The following is a 19,459-nucleotide window of genomic DNA, read 5'->3' on the forward strand; positions in this document are numbered from 1 at the left end:
TGCCGGTTTTGGTGGTGTACCCAACTCTTTAGGCCAGAATTTGTCGCTCCAGGGGTTGCCCGAGATGGAAATGGGCAGCACTTCCGTCTTGTCTGGATTGACCTTCAGAGAGTTCTCAGACATCCAGTTAACTGTGGTTTTCAGTATGTCCTGTAGCCTAGTGGATGCTCCTGGGCCATCATCCAGCCGGATGATGATCTGGGTGTCATCGGCATAGTTATACACTAGGCAATCCATCCTGTTCAGGAGAGCAATTAATGGCTGCAGGTAGATGTTAAAAAGTAGGGGTGACAAAGCAGAGCCCTGTGGGACCCCGCAGGTGATCGGCGCGGGGGTGGAGAGTAAATCGCCCAGCTGCACTCGTTGTGTCCTACCCTGCAGGAATGATGCGAGCCATGCATGTGCTGTGCCTATGACACCAAAGGATCTCAACCGCGACAGGAGCTGTTTGTGACACACGGTGTCAAACGCCGCGGAGAGGTCCAATAGTATCAGGGCACTTGGTGTTTTTACATCAGCCCGGGTTCTTAGCTCATCTAGAATAGATAGCATGACTAGTTCCGTGCTATGATTAGCACGGAACCCTGCCTGATTGGTCTCCAGCAGGTTGTTACTCTCTAGATGGGCCGAGAGAAGAGCTAACACATGCTGCTCGATCACTTTGGCCAAGAAAGGCAACTGAGAGATGGGCCGGAAGTTTTTCAGACATTTTGTGTCTGCACCGGGTTTCTTCAATAAGGGGATCAGGCGAGCCTCTTTGAAGGCTAGAGGGATCTGTCCTGTGCGAAGAGAGGTGTTCAATAAGTGCAGGACCTCTTCCTCTATTCCTGGCATTGCCACCTTGAATATGTCAGGAGGGCAGGGGTCTACCAAGGAACCCGATTTAACTCGGCCTGCGATGTTAAGTAATTCTAGTTTAGACATAGGGGCGAACTCAACTAATGATGGGATGTTTAATGGGGTGATAAGGTCCTGTAGGCAAGGGCAATCGAGGGGTACCATTTCCTCAATTTCGTGTAAGATGTCAGATATCTTCTTTACAAAGAAATCCTGAAACCTCTGACAGTCCTCCTGAGTAAACTCGGGACTTTGCTCTTTGTTGACCCTGAGCTCTGCCAAAACCCGAAAGATTTCTTTTTGTGGGTTTTTTGCAGCCACTATTCTCTCCTCGAAAAAAGTAGCCTTCCTAGATTGTATGGCTAGTTTATACTGGGCTAAGGATGAGACATATTCTTGTTTGGAGATGGCGTCATATTTTTTACGCCATGCCCGTTCTTTCTTCCTCACCCCGCGTTTCATCTCCCTTAGGGAGTCGTTGTACCAAGGTGCCCCAGCTATATTTCCCTGACTCAGCTCATATTCAGGTTCCAGGTGTTGGTTCCCACAACTGTGTCAAGTTAATTGCAATGCTCACCAGTAGAAAGATCGGAGGCCTCCTTACATAATAGGGACATTACCAGTGCTTCACCCAGTTCCAGGGAAAGTAAGGGATGCAGAGAAAATCTGTATCTGTTAATTAGCTTGTCATATTGCTCATGGGCTGGGACAGCCTATGCCCACAGAAACAAAGGAGGAAGGCCAGACCTCTAAAGTCAGTGCAGGAGGTTTGGGCATGAATGGATTAGGTAGCGATGTCATCTATTGACAGAGCTTATGTTTCAGGGATCCTGTTTTCAGGAGCAACTTGAAGTTGCCACATCAGATTGTTCCAGAATGCTGTGTAGGAGGCTTGGGACAGGTTAGGAGTGATTATGGGGATCTAGGATTGGCCAGTGGTGCCAGGGTTGTAGAACTTTTCACCTTCACTTAAAATTCCCTGCACACAGGAGAGACAGTAAATATGACATTGGACCTGTCAGTGACTATGGAGCTACAGACAGAATCTGTTTACCTCCCCTGGCTGTGTTCATTTTGGGCAGCAGAACAAGAAGCCAGCGTGACACGCCACCCAAACACGGGATTCAGGGAATGTGCCTAGCAAATCCACTTGTTGCAGCCCGAGGAGCTTTTGTTGCACTGGCCCTACACATGCCAGGAAAGGCCAGAAAGAGGGATTTTTAATATTTTAAAATATGACTGCTTTAACACTGGGGTACCTGGTTCATGTAGGGATCATTCTCTCATGGAATGTGTCATTTTGCTCCTGGTGGCAAGCACTAGCCACCAGGAGCATCCTCTTCAGATCTGTTGGTGTCTAAAGGTGATGTTAATGGGGAACTTGGTTTATAGGAATCCCCACACCAGTTCTGTGATTTGCCTGGCTATTGGTACTCTTCTCCTGATTGTGGGGGGTACCAGGCGCAGACTCTTTGTAGCCAAGAAGCAGCACATCCTTTCTGCTTCACTCTCCAGGTTCCAGAGTCTCCTGGCCGCTTGCAGGACACCTGTGTGTCAGTAGAGCCAAGGGCCAGTCCACAGATGTTCTAGAGAAAGCATCCAGGGTCTCCCAACAGGTACATTCCCCCAATTATTATTCAGGTCGCAAAAAGAGGCCAGCACCACTGGCCCTTGATAGACCTAACATAGTCCTGTGGGTCAGCTTGTCAAAGTCCCAAAATCCACCCTTGCAGGCATCAGGTGGCTTCTCCTTCCAGGTGAACATTCTTTCCTCATACTTACTTACAGGAAAGTAAACAACCTTGATGAAACAACATATCTATTTAGCAAGTATTGATATCAAACCTGCTTTTGATTGTGAAGTCGATAACTATGAAAGCAGTACAATCTGATATGACCCTTAAGGAAACATAGAAAAAATACACTATGATGGAAAGAGGTGAGTGACATGAAAATTCTAGTAACTCTTCCAGTCAAGCAAGCTTGCGTACTAGAACCAACCAAATTGAGCCTATTTCTTAATGTTGCGAAAGGTTATTTATTAATTTTAGATCTGGGCTAATCAAAGTTTAAGGATGCCTTGTTTCTGAGCCTATTATTGGCTGTTCATTTGATTTTTATTAACGTAAATGGCAGTTTCCTGGGAGCTGTTGGGACTAATGGTCATTAAACTACATCTGACCACCTATTGATGTGTATTTGGTGTTACTTCAGTAAAGCATTAGCAATGGGCAGACTCTAGAGACCTTCAGTAATTATTGTTGTAAAAAAGGGATCGATTACATTGAACAAAAAAGCAAAAGTTATAGTAAAGTCCAAAAATGAAAGTTGAGAGACATTTTTTCTGTGAATAAAAACACTGCAATGAGTAACCACATGTGTATAGTTAGGTTAAAGATTTGAGAGTAGTCCTTGTAACTACAGACTGATAAATCTGTTTGATCTCCGATGAAGATCGCTATTGTTACCATTATCCCATATTATGTTCTCCCCCCCCACACACACACACATGGCTAATGGCTTCGGAGGACCCTTTCTTTGGGTCATGAGTGGGCAGAATGTACGGGGTCTCCATGTTCTAAAACTGCAGTATTCTGATCAAGCATTATAAGCTGGGTGCAGACCAAGGTCTTTTTTTGCAAGAATATGTTCCTGAACCCCGAATCAAGGTGCACGTTTGATGTCTATTTTTTTTTATCTGTTCCAATAAGCTTTATTAAAATAATTTCGGCAAAAGGTACATAATAGTGAACATGTCTATAATGAGATTAATACATAAATAGATAAGAGAGACCAAGGTGAATAAACAGAAAGATGATGCACTGTATACCAATTATACCAATGACCGAAGCTAAAGAGAAGAGTGCCTTACGGAAACTGCAGTCTGTATTTTGAAATGTGTGCGAAGTTGAAGAGTGAGAGAAAAATATAAAAAAGATAGAAAGAGAGAAATAGGAAGAATAGAAGATGAGAGAAAAGTAAAACAGAATTATATAACCTTATATGTATAATTAATACTATAGTTGTCAAGTAATAAATAACATTGTATTAAATCATAGAGTATTTTTTAATAACATGTGTGCGTCAGAATCTGTTCTACGGTGTGATGCCTTATCATTGGGGTTAACTGTATCCTCTTGATCTGAGGTGAGGTAGTAATGTGCAGAATCCTGTCCCTTCATGGGTGACGCAGGTACGGGAGGAAGGCGTCATCAATCGATTGTAGATATCATTGATATGCACCCAGAACGAAAGAGTAAAAGTTTCCAAGTGAGAGAAAAAGTTATCTGTGATTTGGATTGAGCATACTGAATTTCAGACAATGATTATTCTTTCTCATTGCAATTTGTAGACATTTCCTGCTGTAACTACATGATTGGTAAGTTGAAGATGACGTGATGGCTCCGCCGGCTATTAATGACCTCGAAATGCTTCGGCTGTATTATTAATTATATGCGTTTGATTGCTGTAAAATTATTTTAGAATGATATGCCTGAGAGGTTGTTTTGTCCAAAGGATAACTTCCAAAATCTAGCAAATATTCCGCAATCCATTTTTAATTCATATCGTGCTAATTAGTTTTATGCTAATGTCTCTGGTGACGCTTTTCGATGCAAAACGAGAAAAAAATATGCACACACCGTCCACGTTTTGCCCTAAGCTAAGAAACAAATGATCTCTGGTGAATCGGTCCCTCTACATTTATAATTAATCTGTGATATTGGTGTTACCGAGAAACAAAAAAAAAAACATTCACCATAGAGGTAATTCTTTAGAAATGTAACATTTATGAAACAATCTCCAGGCCATCGTTTAGTTGCTCGGCTTCATTTTATAGGCTATTTTAAAGATTAACGCCTGGTCATTTGCTCTTTTCATCCTCCCTTAAAATTTCTAACAAATTGTTATGTGTTTGGTTGGCTTTATAGCTTTGTCCGCTCCCACAGCATTCTTCACAGTGACACTTTAAGCTGCTGCAGTGCATGTTTGGTCCAACACTAGTTAAATGACCTGCTTTTGCTTTAAAAATCGGAATAAAAAGCCACAGAAACTTGTGAAATCAATCCTAGAAACAACTGCAGTGTTGTTCTTTGAATTCAGTCTTTGTTAAACTCACGGGCCGATTTAGACCCATGAGTTGAGATGTTAACGTGCATACGATGCCTTTGCGCCCAATTTAACACTAACATCAGGAGCTGGGCGCCTATAGATCTCTTCTGGGTTTATCTGGGCTCATGCCACTTGCTCATCCTGGTCGCAATTGTCTAGGTTAACTAGTGCGAAAAATGTAATAATACACATAAATCAACGCGAGTAGTGTTTCTACGTGTTATTCCCCATATTTTCACACCCAGGATAAATTGGATAAAATAACACAGACAAGACCTGCGCAAGGTATTTGCGCATGGAAGTAGTTTTTCTTCATAGGCGTAAATGCTGAATTATACAAAGAGCATGTTATGGCACATGGAAATCAAGTGTTGGCATCCATGGTGGATGTGCTAAAATTGTAGCTAGCAAACACACATAAGACATAACATAATATACTTGATTGAGTGTTTCTTATGAACATAGTGATCAAAGCAAATACAAGAAATCATGACCCATTACTTTATCTTAAACATAATTACATAGATATCATAAAAGAACTGTAGGCAAAGTATAAATACCCCCCTCGTATTAAATCCAGCAAGACAAGTGTTCCCCGGGACCATTAAAGGAGTCTCTTAAAAACTGTCAGTATTTCCATGATGTGGTAAGCAAGCCTGTCACTCTCTAGGGGCCTCATTTATGAGAAATGACGCATCGCTGCGTGAAAGCAGGGATGCGTCACTTCTCAGTGCGCACTCCTTGTGACAATCCTGATGCGTCATATTTAATGTATGACATATCATGTCGCAAGAAGTTACAGATACGTCAGTATTTCTGACGTATCTGTAAGCGCAAAAGTGACGCATTTCTGGAGTGTGTCACAAAAGTGACGCAACTCCAGCAATGCGTCCTTTCACATGGGGCAAGCCCCATTTGAAAGGGCCTGCTTCAGTCTTACGCCTGCTGTGAGGCAGGCACAAGATTTTGATGCAACGGCGTCCTAAAAGTGACGCAGTGAAATCTCATAGATTTCACTGCGTCACTTCTATGACTCTTGCATACATTATACCTGGCGCAGGTATAATGTGGCGCAGGGGTTTACAAAGTGACGCATCTACCTAGATGCGTCACTTTGTAAATATGGCGCAACAAGGCGCATTTTTTGCGCCACTGGTGCATCACAAAAAGTGACGCACCGGCGACGTAAAAGTGTCACACAGCCTCATAAATGAGGCCCTAGGACTGTTGGACGTCCACCCGCTCCAAGAAAAATCTGAAAAAATGATGACAATTCTCTGAAACGTCTGAAAAGCAATAGATGATGTGGGCGGTTCAATTTTGCAAGTCCTATAATTGTTTACAACGTACTTGTACCTCATGCTTAAAGGTGCTCCAGAATAATTATTTTCCACATGTTATATTCTATACCTAAGGCCCGATAAAAGAACACAACAGGACACAGTCGCCACCACTTCAACTCCTCTCCAACTGTCCCACTTGTATTCCATGCCAGCATTCTCTACGGAGCAGTGATAGGTCTGTCAGTGAGCCATCATTCCACGCACGTGCATGCCTACACCAGAGTCAACAGTGCCTTCCAAGCAGATACTCAGTTATATGGTTTAACTGACAAGCTCTAGAAAGAGGAGTTGTTAGTAATAAAATGCCTCTAAAAATACTCCTACAAAGGTTCCTAAAATAACCTAGCTCCCTGAAGACACTTCAGGTAGTAGAAGATGTGGGCACCTTTTGCGACTCTACGAGTGATAGGGTGAAAGGGCTTTGCGTTTTTGCTGGTCTGCGAGGGATGTTAGAGTGCCGTTGGCAGTGTGAGACAGCTAGACTGTGTGGAGTATGCAAGTGTTGTTTGTAGTGTGAGACTGCGAGTGTGAGGAGCACGAGAGTGCTGTCGGCAGTGCCTTACTGCGAGTTTGTTAGGTGTGTAAGTGTGGTCTGTAGTGTGAGATACTGTCCTCGGGTGTAGGAAAAAAACGTTTTAATGAGGCAGGATTGCTACACGGTGAGGAGTGTGAAAGTACTGTGTGTAGTGTGAGATGGCTACTTTGAGATGGGTGTGAGGGGGTCTATCAGTAAAGTAAGACTTCTTGTTAGTGAGGGGTGCGAGTGAGGTGGTGTTATGAGTCCACTGCTTTGAGGGGTGCGAAAGTATTATCTGCAGTGGGGCTGTTAGGCTTTAAGGAATGTGAGTGCTGTCATCAGTGTGATATTGCTACTCTGTGAGGGGAGGGAGAGTGATGTCTCTAGTGTGGGACTGCTAGTGCATGAGGGGTGTGAGAGTGTCTGTGGTGGTGTGAGCCTGTTGGTCTGTGAGAGGTGCGAGAGGACTGTCTTTAGTGTAAGAGCTGATCTCTGAGGCATGTATGAATGCTATTATTGTGAGTGACCACTGCTCTGAGGGGTGTGATATTTCTATGGGGGTTGCGAAACTTCCTCTCTGTGAGGGATGCGAGTGTTTTCAATAATGTGTGACCCCTAGCATGTGAGGAGTATGAAAGTGTTGTCAGTAGAGTGACAATGATACTCTGTAAGAGGTGTGAGGGCTCTGTTGCTACTATAGACCAGCAGTTTGAAGGTTGTGAGGGTGCTGCCTGTAGTGTGAGGTAGCTAGTGTTCGAGGTTGATCACAGGTATTGTGAAACTGCTGGTCTGCGAGGAATGTAAGAGTGTGGCCTCAATGTGACTGAATGTGAGAGTGCTGTCTCTTCCCTGAAAATATCAATCTGTGAGGGTTGTTGGTGCAGTCAGTAATATGAGAGCACGTCTTCGATGGGTGTAAAGGTACTTCTGATAGTGTGCCTGCTCGTTTGTGAGGGGTGTGAGAATGTGGTCAGGAGTGTGAGACTGCTACTTGATGAGGAGAGGAGGGCGAGAGTGCCGTATATAGTGCAAGATCTCCTGTGTGAAGAGAGTGAGACACAAGAGTGATGATGGTAACGTGAGACAGCTACTCTCAGAGTTGAGAGAGTGCTTCACATGTACACTCCCCAGTCTGCTTTGCTCTTACATGCGGCAGTGGGCGCATCCTTGACCAAATATACAGCTTTTTGTCAAAATAGGTCTGTGTTGCAACGAAAATCAAAAGGATTCAGAGAAAGAAAGAGGTAACTGTTACTGCAAATCTGAACACCAGCCGCGGTCAGTAGTAGGAGTTTCTGCAGGGAGGTGACGTGGGGAGGGGGAGGGGCAGGGTGGGGGGTAGTAATGTATAGATTACAGAGCAGCCGCGTCGGTAGTAGGAGTTTCTGCAGGGCGATGACGTGGGGAGGGAGAGGGGTAGGGTGGGGGTAGTAATGTATAGATTACAGAGCCGCCGCATCGGTAGTAGGAGTTTCTGCAGGGCGATGACGTGGGGATGGGGAGGGGCAGAGTGGGGGGATAGTAATGTATGTTTTAAGGAGTTTAACAGGTAAGTAAACATGTAAATAAATAAAACGATTTTCGTTGCGCGCACTGCATCGCATTTGGTGATGCAGTGCACGCAGCGAAATTCTTTTTATTTATTTATATGTTTACTTACCTGTTAAACTCCGAAATCCACACATTACTTCCCCCCACCCTGCACCTCACCGCCCTGCATAAACTCCTACTACCGACCGCGGCTGTTACGGAGTTTAACAGGTAAGTAAACATATAAATAAATAAAACGAATTTCGTTGCGCGCACTGCATCGCATTTGGTGATGCAGTGCACGCAGCGAAATTCGTTTTATTTATTTATATGTTTACTTACCTGCTAAACTCTGAAATCCATGCATTACTTCCCCCCACCCTGGCCCTCCCCCTTCCCATATCACAGCCCTGCAGAAACTCCTACTACCGACCGCGGCTGCTGAACACCAGGAACATTAGTAGTAGAAGAGCCTACAGAAAGATATCTTCTGTGCATGTCTCGTCATGTTCCTTTGGTGACAAGTGTGCTCTACTGGCAGCCCACAATGACCAATGGGCAGGGCAGGCTTTTCAATAGCAGTTGAATATAGTAACATTAAATTGCCAGTCCTCTCCAGTTTACTTTAAGGGAATCCTTTTAGTGATTTTGATGTTATGAATGTAATGTTAGTAATGTCCATACTTCCCCAAAAGGGGGAATTCCTCTTTTGCACATTATGTTTTTTACTACAAACAGACCACTTTTCTTGCCCTCGTTCTTGCTGCACTTCAATGTGGGTAGCTTTCCTCTGCAGCAGCTCCTGCAATAACTTAATCAATCAACTTTAAAAAAGGCCATAATTCTATATTATAATTACAGTGCTTTTGAGCCTCTATTTGATGTTGTGCCTGCCACACGGTGCAGGGATTTACAGTAACTCCCATTTCTTTATGGGAGCTTGTGCTGTAGACGATTTGCGACCGCAGCACAAGCTCGATAAGGGAAATAGGAGTTTGCGACCGCACCATGTGCAATTGCATCATCATTACAGTTTCGGACTGCCGACCTGAGGTCGGTCAGTTCCGAAACCGCAGAGATGACAGTTGGAGGGAACTCTGACCAACATCACAATCAGGCCCTTAATTGTCTCCAAGAAGATGCAAACTATTGAGGTAAAACAATTTGTTTTATGAACAGAAAGGCCTGGTCAACTTTCCACATCTAGGGCCCGATGTAGGTCACCAAATACCGGTCGGTAACGGCCGAATTTGGCCGTTACCGAACGGTTTTTGGTGATTGAGATGTAGGGGCCATTATTTTACCGAATCGGTAAATTTACCGATTCTGTAAAATACCGAATCAGTAATTTTACCAATTCGGTAAATCCCAGATGTAGGTAGCAATGTTTACAGTGCTACAGGCCTTCAGAATTCGGTATTTTATCGCCCAATACAATTGGGTGGTAAAATACCGAATTCAGGTGTACATGCACATCTGTGCATGTACACCTGTGCCATGTGACACACAGACATGCCCTTAGGGCATGTATGTGTGCCACATGGCACACAACCCTGGAATTGGGGTGCTACAGGGTATCAAAATAACACACTTTTCACCCTTGCAGGATTCGGTATTTACCGATTCGGTAAATACCGAATCAGTATTTCCAATTGATTCCTATGGGCTTCAAGGCCCATAGCAATCAATAGGAAATAGCGATTCGGTATTTACAGAATCAGTAATTACCGAATCTTACAGATTCGGTAATTCTAAAATAAGAATTACCTGCATCTGCCCCCTTCCTATTTACCTACTCTTGAATACCGAACCGGTATGATTCTGTATTTAAGAGTAGGTAAATAGGAATTACCTACATCGGGCCCTTAGTGTTTACAAGTATCATACAGCTGCTCAAGTTTTTAAATTGCTTCAACTGTGTAAAACTGAAGCAAATAGAAGTAAAAGCAGGGTGGTGTTTTTTTCAAGGGAGCCATTTGTAGATCATGCATTACATTTTTAAAACAATGTGCCCATCTACCTGCTTTCCATTACAGTGTCGCAAAGTGAGAGAGATACTGCCTAATTTTTAGGTAACACTCATGGAAGTAAAGTAACATCTGGCATTGCCTGCAGCTGGTCAGTCTGAGTCTTGAGTAGCCCCTTCATAAAAGCATTTGCATTATCAAGTTTGCATTGATCAGTGCTCCTACAATCCCCCTTTTAATGGATTCAGTCAATACATAAAATTAACTGTTTATGACATCGCAAGCAGAAGAATGATGATCATATGACTGCCCCAATATGGGTGATAAAAAACAGAGCTCCCTGGACCAAATATCACCATTGTTGCTGCTGTGTTGGTGAATGGTGTGATAAAGCTGAACAAGTTGGAAGATTGTGGGGTGGTGTTGAAAGATTAAACTCCATATCAGTGGTCCAGCAAGAAGACCTCTGTCTTGGTCCCATTACGATTGAGGACACTGTACATCATTAAGCGGTCACTTCATCCAGTCCTAGAGGAAGAAGTCATCTGGTGGACCATTGCCATGCTGTTAAATCTGCGTATCATGTGTGTAGGAATGAATGACAGACCTCAGTCACTTAGGATCGAAAGAATGGTTTCATAAAATGTTTAAGTAGCAAAAGGGAAAAAGGCGAGCCCAGGAGAATGCCATAGAGGACAGCTGTGTCAAAAGATTGAAGTGGTCCATGCTGGAGGTGTTGTGATCGCTCAGAGAAAAGTAACTGAAGCCATTCAAATTCTGGCTCTGAGACATTGGCCACTGCTCGTAAGCAGCTAAGGAGCAAGCTATGGTCTACCATGCAACCCAGGATGATCAGATTCAGGAGTATGAGCAAATAGAACTCTGATTGAGCTGCAGTGCCAGATTGTTGTCAAAAAGTAAAACCAGAAGTTTTAGCTGTTCTAGTCCCACAACCCTGATGATTATCTATTAATTCGACTGGAGAGATGCCAACCAGTAGATCTTACTCATTCATACTGCAGGACGGAGGTTGGTGTACAGAGGAATAACCCCATTTCAGGTCACATTACCCCATGCCAGGAGGGACTTTTTTTACAGATGACAATGATGTAATGTGGAAATATAGTGTCCTACTAAGCTCTATTTCTGATTTCAGATATATCCAATTGCAGCCCAATTTGGGTTATTCACTGCGCCTATGTTTCTATCTCAACAAAAAAAATTAAACAAAAAAATTATTATCCAGCAGTTCATGGTGTTCCAAGAACTGCTGGTAGGCACCTGTTTGCTCATTGATTTTGGAAAGCAAAAGAAGACCTGCACTTGGTAAATAGTTTAGGAAATTATCAGAATTAAGAGACTCATTTGCTATAATTGGGTGAGAACAGATTTCTTAATCCAGCATTTAGTACTAGGTGATGAATTTGTTAACACACAGAGCAAAAGTAGCTACCATTTATCGACCAGACACGGTAGGGATTATATGGAATTCTCAGACTACTGGGAAAGTGAGGGTATGTATCACTGCTTCGATATTTATTGACTCAAGCTTCTGGAAGTGGTAGTTATCAATCATAATCCCGTGCCTCCTGCTCAGACGTTCGCTTGACCCATACTTTTGTCAGCCTGAGAGATGGAAATTGGAATGCCTTCAACTTTTTTTGTTTTGAAAAGCTGATTACACGAGTTCTCATTATCAAATGATGCAGAAGGCTGATATAACAAGCAGGTTGGTTACATTTGAGAAAAGGCTACCTTATTTGGAATATAATTGTATATAAAATATAATTATTGAGAATTGTCATTGACCTGTCCATTTTTTGTTTAACATTTTTTTTACTGCTGGAAAATATGCTTCTTCGGGTACAAGAGAACTGCTTTAAATAGTCTGTGTTCCTCCTGCATTCTAGATTTTCTCTATTAACAACTATGGCATTTAGGTTTCAGGACGGACTCTTTAAACTAAGGACCTAGGGAATTCTACCTCTGTATTTTATTACTGCTGCATTCTGTTTCATATGTTTCAGTCATACATTTGTTGATTCCTACATCATTTTTTTTCTTGTGTTTTTTCCTCTGCAAAGTGCTGTGTTATCCATTTAGACTTAAAAATTAGGAAAATCAAATTGAACAGCTCTAAAAAGTCCTGGTCACCATATAGCAGAGCAAGATAGATTTTAAAGGCTAATGTTACAGCCTCGTACAGCATTGCTATAGCTCTATTTACATTTATGTTTTGTAGCACCAATTGTACGGAAATGACTCCTTATACACAGGTCTAATATAGATGTTGAAAGGGACTCAATCAAGGCCAGATGCCTTGCCACTGTTAAAGCGTTAGGGCATAGCAGATTAGATAAACTTAAAAAAAGATGCTTGTTACTACTTTCTTTATCATGATGACCAAAACTGTTTGCCGTCCTAATCATGTATGTATCTCAAAGAAGGCATGAGAGAAAAGAAAACTAGTCTTACCATAGCGTTTCAAGTATATAGGACTCACAGGCTGGCGATGAAGCTCTACTACTCTTGCAACAATGTGCAGAAGGTCCAGTTATCAGGTTGTTCATTTGATACCTTCATTTATCACAACATTACCACATTTACTATTCTGTTTGTTCTTCTGAATTTGAGGCTTTTATGATATCCCGTGACCTCGATATCTGTGATAGAGCTACCTGTTTTCCGTTTCAGTTTGGAACTTTTGACTTTGCTTACCAACATTGTTTGTCACAACAAGATAAAGAAGACTTTGACTGATTTGAAGTCATAGACCTCAAGAAAGTAAAGTGCAAAGCAATTAAACAACATTTTTGTGCGACTTAATTAACGTCACAGGCGAGACAGATGTATGAAAAACGTAACTGGTTTATTGCTGGGGGTTTTCCACATTTCTGGGGGGAAGGCCACGGGGCTCGATGGGGGGTTACATAGCAGTAAAAAGAGCCGTTGCAAAGGGAACAAAGAGAGGAGAAAACAGGATCTTCCCCCCACCATGGGGGGGAAGATCCTTTTCCTACTTAGCGGCTAAAACCTGGAATTCTCTCCCCTCCCACCTCTGCCTCACTCAGAACCGCCTCTCTTTCAGAAAGCAACTAAAAACCTGGATATTCGATAAGTAAATCACCACCCACCCTCAAGCGCCTTGAGACCCTCTGGGTGAGTAGCGCGCTATACAAATATCAGAACTTGAACTTGAACTTTCATCTGATCAAACATCAAGGCTATTTAAGCAATAGCCATAGCTAGTAAATGCAGAATTGTGTCAGTAAACGTGAATGGTATCCTTAACAAACAGAAATATGGTGGGCTTATAAGATGGCTGGCCTCCCTTATGCCCCAAGTTCTTTTTCTCCAAGAAACACATCTCAAATCAAAATCACCTAAGCTCTTTTTACTGAGAACATTTTCTGATGCCTTTTTGCATCAGCTGGGTTAGCAATGACAGGTGTAGCCATTTATTTTTCCAGAAACATGTCTTGGGAATTTGTGCAAGTTCGGAGAGATCCCCAGGGAAGATGGCTATGGGTAGTGGCAAAATTAAATGAGAGTATCTTGAACTTAGTCAACTACTATGGTTCGATTACGGGTGACTCTTCTGTGGTGGCAAAGATCAACAAGCTGCTAAGGGGAGCCCCTGGTAAGATCATTATTGGGGGGGATTTTAATTATATCCAGGACCTAAAAAAAGACACCTCTAATAAAAATAAAAACCAATTGAAACCAAAAACAAAAAGAGTTTTTGAGGTTATAATGCATGACTATCAGCTGGGGGATCCATGGTGCAATGCCAACCCAGCTACAAACAGTTATACATGCCATTCCTGCCAATACCAGACGGCATCCTGTATTGATTGTTTTTTATATCCGGGCCACTGAATATCCTAAAGGCACATATAAGGGCTAACTTTTTCTCTGACCACTCATATATTAAGCCTGACCTAGAAATTGATGAGGGGAGGAGGGAGAGATCCAGGTGGCAGATGGATCGTCTTCTTCAAGATCAACAATGGGTCAAAAGTTTAAGAGTATGGATTCTTTAATATTTTAGGCTTACTGAGGGGACGGCTGAAACCTTCTCAGTATGGGGGGGGTTCAAGGCTGCTGTGCACGGATAAATGATCTCCTACTCGGCTACTCAGTCGAAAAACACGACGGGCTAAAATAGCAGAACTCCAGCAGGCTGTCGAAAGTGCACAAGACCCGGGAAATGCGTCCCAAAAACATCAGTTTGCAAATGCCAAAAATGAGCTGAGGGAATTCTTTTTATTAGAAGAAATTAGCAGCTCCCAAACCTACCAACAACGGATATATGAAGAAAGCCAAATAGAAGGCAAAGTGTTAGCCGTCTCCACTAAAACTAGAAAGGAAGCTGCTTTAATCTAAGAGGTGGTTGATTCTAAGACCGGATCCGTATTGTCAAATAGGGATGAGATTGCTTGGGCTTTTTTGGAGCACTACCAACAGCTTTATACAACAGAATATCCAGTTGGGCAAGATGCCATACAGAAATATTTTGATGGCGTAAATCTCCTGAAACTGTCTAACCTTCTTGTGGAACAGTTAAAACAGGATATATCAAGTGCTGAAATTGTGGCAGGCCTGAAATCAACTGCTGGAGCTGAAGCCTGTAGAGATGATGGGCTACCCACAGAATTTTATAAGGTATTTGCAAATGAGTTGATCCCGCCCTTGACCAAGCTATTCAATCATATCATAAATGATGGTGCGGTGCCCTCGCCTTTTAAAGAGGCGATTGTTGTCAGCTTCATGAAAAGGGGCAGGAATCCAAAGGATGTCAATTCCTGTATAGACCCATTAGTCTCCTCAACTATGATTATAAGATCTTAATGAAGACTTGGGTGCAGCCTTTTACACCAGTTGCACAGGAAATAATCTATAAGAATCAGTCAGGGTTTATAGCAGGGAGATCAATGTCATCAAACACTGAATTTTTAATTCAAGCTCCTGATTACTGTAACAATAACTCAACCCCGGCTTGTATCATGATGGTCGATGCCGAAAAGGCGTTCGACCTGGTAAATTGGAATACTCTTTTTTCAGGTATTGGCAGGTTCAGAATTCCTGCTCAGGTTATTGAAATGCTCTGGAACATTTATCAGGGGGCTCAGGCTCAGGTTGTAATTAGTACAAACCGTGTTGGCACATTAAAAATAAACCGGGGGACAAGACAAGGGTGTCTGCTTTCCCCATTATTATTTACATTTTTTATTGAACCATTAGCCATCCAAATTCGAGAAAATGCTGCAATTAATGCTCCAATTCTGGGTATGTCCAAGCTAAAGTTATTTGCAGACGATATTATATTATACCTTAGTCCCTATAGCCAGGATTTGGAACAGGCCATAATAGAATTCAGCAAATTTGGATTAATTGGGGGCTATAAAATAAACCAAAACAAAACAGAAATTCTTGTTTAAAATTCGGAAATTAATTTTCTTCCAGTCAATCTTAGGCACCAAGCTGCTAAGCCCGACCCAATACGTTATTTAGGGGATCTACATTTCTGATCAACATCAACAGCTATACAAGCTGAATTATGTAGAAATGCAGAGTAAAATTAAGAAACTTCTGGATAATTGGCTGCTACTACTTTTAACTTTGAAAGGCCGAGTATCCATTATCAAAATATCCATACTTGTTTTACTTGTTTTTCATTTCATAAATATACCTATTAAAATCAATATTAATTATTTTAAGGAGCTGGAAACAATGTTTAGACAGTTTGTCAGGAGTCGTAACTGACCGACTCCTGAGGCGGAAGCAGGGAGAGATTGCTCGAACCTTTTAAAAATTGAATTGTATTTCTGTGTTTTTAAAATCTCTTGTGCACTTACCCTGAGCACTTTTTCCTGAATAACGCCAGCTATTAACCCTGCTACAGCGGACTTGAGCGCTGATACAGAGAAGGATTCCACTGCCGCCATCGTGGCTCTAACACTGGGACACGCCCACTTTTGAGGCCACACCCACTCTCCTCCACTCCCTTTAAAAGCGCTGATCTGCTAGCACGCCAAACACGTAACTGACCGACTCCTGAGGCGGAAGCCGGGAGAGATTGCTCGAACCTTTTAAAAATTGAATTGTATTTCTGTGTTTTTAAAATCTCTTGTGCACTTACCCTGAGCACTTTTCCCTGAAAAACGCCAGCTATTAACCCTGCTACAGCGGACTTGAGCGCTGATACAGGGAAGGATTCCACTGCCGCCATCGCGGCTCGAACGCTGGGACACGCCCACTTTTGAGGCCACGCCCACTCTCCTCCACTCCCTTTAAAAGCGCTGATCTGCTAGCGCGCCAAACACGTAACTGACCGACTCCTGAGGCGGAAGCCGGGAGAGATTGCTCGAACCTTTTAAAAATTGAATTGTATTTCTGTGTTTTTAAAATCTCTTGTGCACTTACCCTGAGCACTTTTCCCTGAAAAACGCCAGCTATTAACCCTGCTACAGCGGACTTGAGCGCTGGTACAGGGAAGGATTCCACTCCCGCCATCGCGGCTCGAACGCTGGGGCACGCCCACTTTTGAGGCCACGCCCATTCACTACCACCTAAAAATGTGCTCCCCACGTAAGCGCAGCGGGCGCGCCGTCAGCGCGCCGTCTGCGCACCGAAGGCACGCCTAAGGCAAGCCCGTCTGCGCCCATCCACGATCGTACGCGGTCCAGGGCCATACCCTATGCCCCTCGGGAGGACCACATACGGTGGAGCAAGCAGGAACTACTAACCTTCCGCTGCAACATTGCTGAGTCTTGTAAGCATAACTTGCAAGTGGAGGATAACATAGGCTGCGAATACTGTCACTTCTCCTATGATCCTGGTAGGAATATGGCCACTACGGACTACATCATGCACTGCGGACTGCTTAATGTACGCTCGCTACGGAAACACAAGTTAGACTTATACGATCTTCTCACTGAGAAACAGTGGGATCTTGTGTTTCTAACTGAGACATAGCTAGACGAAGGTTCTACACCTGACGCCCTAGAGGCACTTCCAGAGGGATATATTATACATAGACAGGATAGACCCACAGGCAGAGGAGGGGGTATTGCAATTGTAGTCCAAGAAAGTCTATGATGCCAACTAGACTATTCTCCCATCCTGGACAGTGAGGCAGGGAGTTTCACTATTAAAGTGAATAACGGCTGCACGCTGAAGGGCATGTTAATCTATAGACCCCCAGGCCCTATAGCCAGGTTTGAGGAGAGTCTGTTTGAGGGCATTATGGAGACCGCGCTATGTAAAGACAAATTTCTGGTACTTGGAGACCTTAATTTACACCTTAACAACCCCTTAGACAACGTTAGCAAGAATTTCTGTCAGGCACTAGGAGCCCTCCAATTGAATCAAATTGTAAGTGGTCCCACTCACCAGTTAGGACACCTGCTCGATCCTATATTTGTTAATTGGGGCGAAGTAGAAGCCATGACCCCTATCCCTATCCCCTGGTCGGATCATCACCTAGTACCTTTCTCTATACGAATTCCTGGAGGAAGATCTCCGCAGCCAACGGCATTGTACCACCTCAGGAGGAGATGGGCCACCTTCTCCCAGTCTAAATTTTGCGAGGCGCTGACTAAAGGGGGGAACCCCGGGGGGAATGATGCAGACACGGCTAACATCAATCTATGTAAGCGCATCAATGAGGTGCTAGATTGTTCAGCTCCTCTTTCAAAAGCAAAATCAGGTGACCGTGTTCAAAAAACTGCCCTATGGTTCAATGATGTACTACGAGTCATGAAAGCCGCATTGAAGAGAGTCGAAAGACAATGGCGTAGGACTCTTTCCAAAGAAACTAGAGATGCCTACTTGATTGAGAGGCGACTTTACCAGGGGCTAATTAGGAAGTCCAAAGCAGCATATTACACAACCAGAATTAGCGAAGCTGGTAACTCGATGAAGGAGCTTTTTTCGCTCTATAAAACTCTCTCGAGTGGAAAACCAGCCACTGCCCCAGATGACTGTTCGCCTGAATCCTGCGATAGGATCGCAGATTTCTTTGCTGAAAAGATATCTAAAATTTATTCGGCATTTCCGATTCAACCCATTAGTGGGACAGAATTTGTGGAAAGCCCTAGGGAATGGGGGGATAGATATAGATTGACCAACTTTGTCACCCCGCCTCCAGAAGATCTCCTAAAAATCTGCAGATCTGTGAAGTCGGGATCTCCACGGGACCCCACCACACCAAAACGTCTAGCGGATAGCCTAGTGGTATTGGAACCTTACATTAGATATCTATTAGACGTGTCCTTTAGCACCAAGACCGTGCCCAAAGACTGGAAAAAGGCAGTGGTCCTACCCCTTAGGAAGAAACTTAATATCAGTTTTGATAAACTAGAGAACCTCCGGCCAATTTCCCTTATACCCTACCTGGCCAAAGTGGCTGAAAAAACGGTCAATCTGCAATTGATGGATTTCGTGGAAAAGGCTGCCTTACTACACGATACCCAATTTGGCTTCCGTCCCCGCCATTCAACGGAATCTGCGCTCCTGATGGCGGTGGAGACCCTACGTCAGGGGGTGGATGAGGGTCATACTATGGCCCTCATCCTATTGGATCTGAGTGCAGCATTCAACACTGTAGCTCATACCACCTTGCTACAGTGTCTGAACAGTGGCGGAATATTAGGAGCTGCACTCCAATGGATCCAATCCTTCCTGACTGGGAGAAGCTTCCAGGTCCGCCAGGGTGATCACTACTCCAGGGACATAGGATTGGGCCAGGGCGTTCCCCAGGGATCGTCCCTGAGCCCCACCCTTTTTAATCTCTATGTCTCCCCAGTGGCTCCGATTGCTGTGGGCCATGGGCTGCAAATTGTGTCCTACGCCGATGACACGCAGCTGGTTATCTCCCTTTCACGTGCGCCCGGCCTTGCCATGGACAGTTTCAGGGCTTGCATGCAAGATCTTGCAACCTGGATGTCCACTAATTGCCTTAAATTAAATGGCAACAAGACCAAGGTGCTCGTGGTGGGGAGGAACCCATATGTCTGGTCGTCGGCGTGGTGGCCCCCATGCCTAGGTGAGGTTCCAACACCTCGTCAGGAAGTCAGAAACCTTGGGGTCTGGCTTGATGCTGACCTGTCTTTTGGACCCCAGATAGACGGGGTGGCGGGTGTCTGTTTTAG

At 43.7% G+C, this 19,459-nt stretch overlaps 1 protein-coding gene across 1 annotated transcript in view; it reads left to right on the top strand.

Annotated features, from left to right (window-relative positions):
- Nucleotides 1-19,459, top strand: part of C9H14orf180 (chromosome 9 C14orf180 homolog) — a 348,560-nt gene that overhangs the window by 322,900 nt on the left and 6,201 nt on the right. The window contains exon 4 of the mRNA XM_086936658.1: nucleotides 4,190-4,216. Within this exon, the coding sequence (XP_086792784.1) occupies nucleotides 4,190-4,216 (27 nt within the window). The remainder of the gene's footprint in view (nucleotides 1-4,189; nucleotides 4,217-19,459) is intronic.

The sequence above is a fragment of the Lissotriton vulgaris genome, chromosome 9 (genome assembly GCF_964263255.1).
Source record: "Lissotriton vulgaris chromosome 9, aLisVul1.2, whole genome shotgun sequence".
Taxonomy (NCBI): Eukaryota; Metazoa; Chordata; class Amphibia; order Caudata; family Salamandridae; genus Lissotriton; species Lissotriton vulgaris.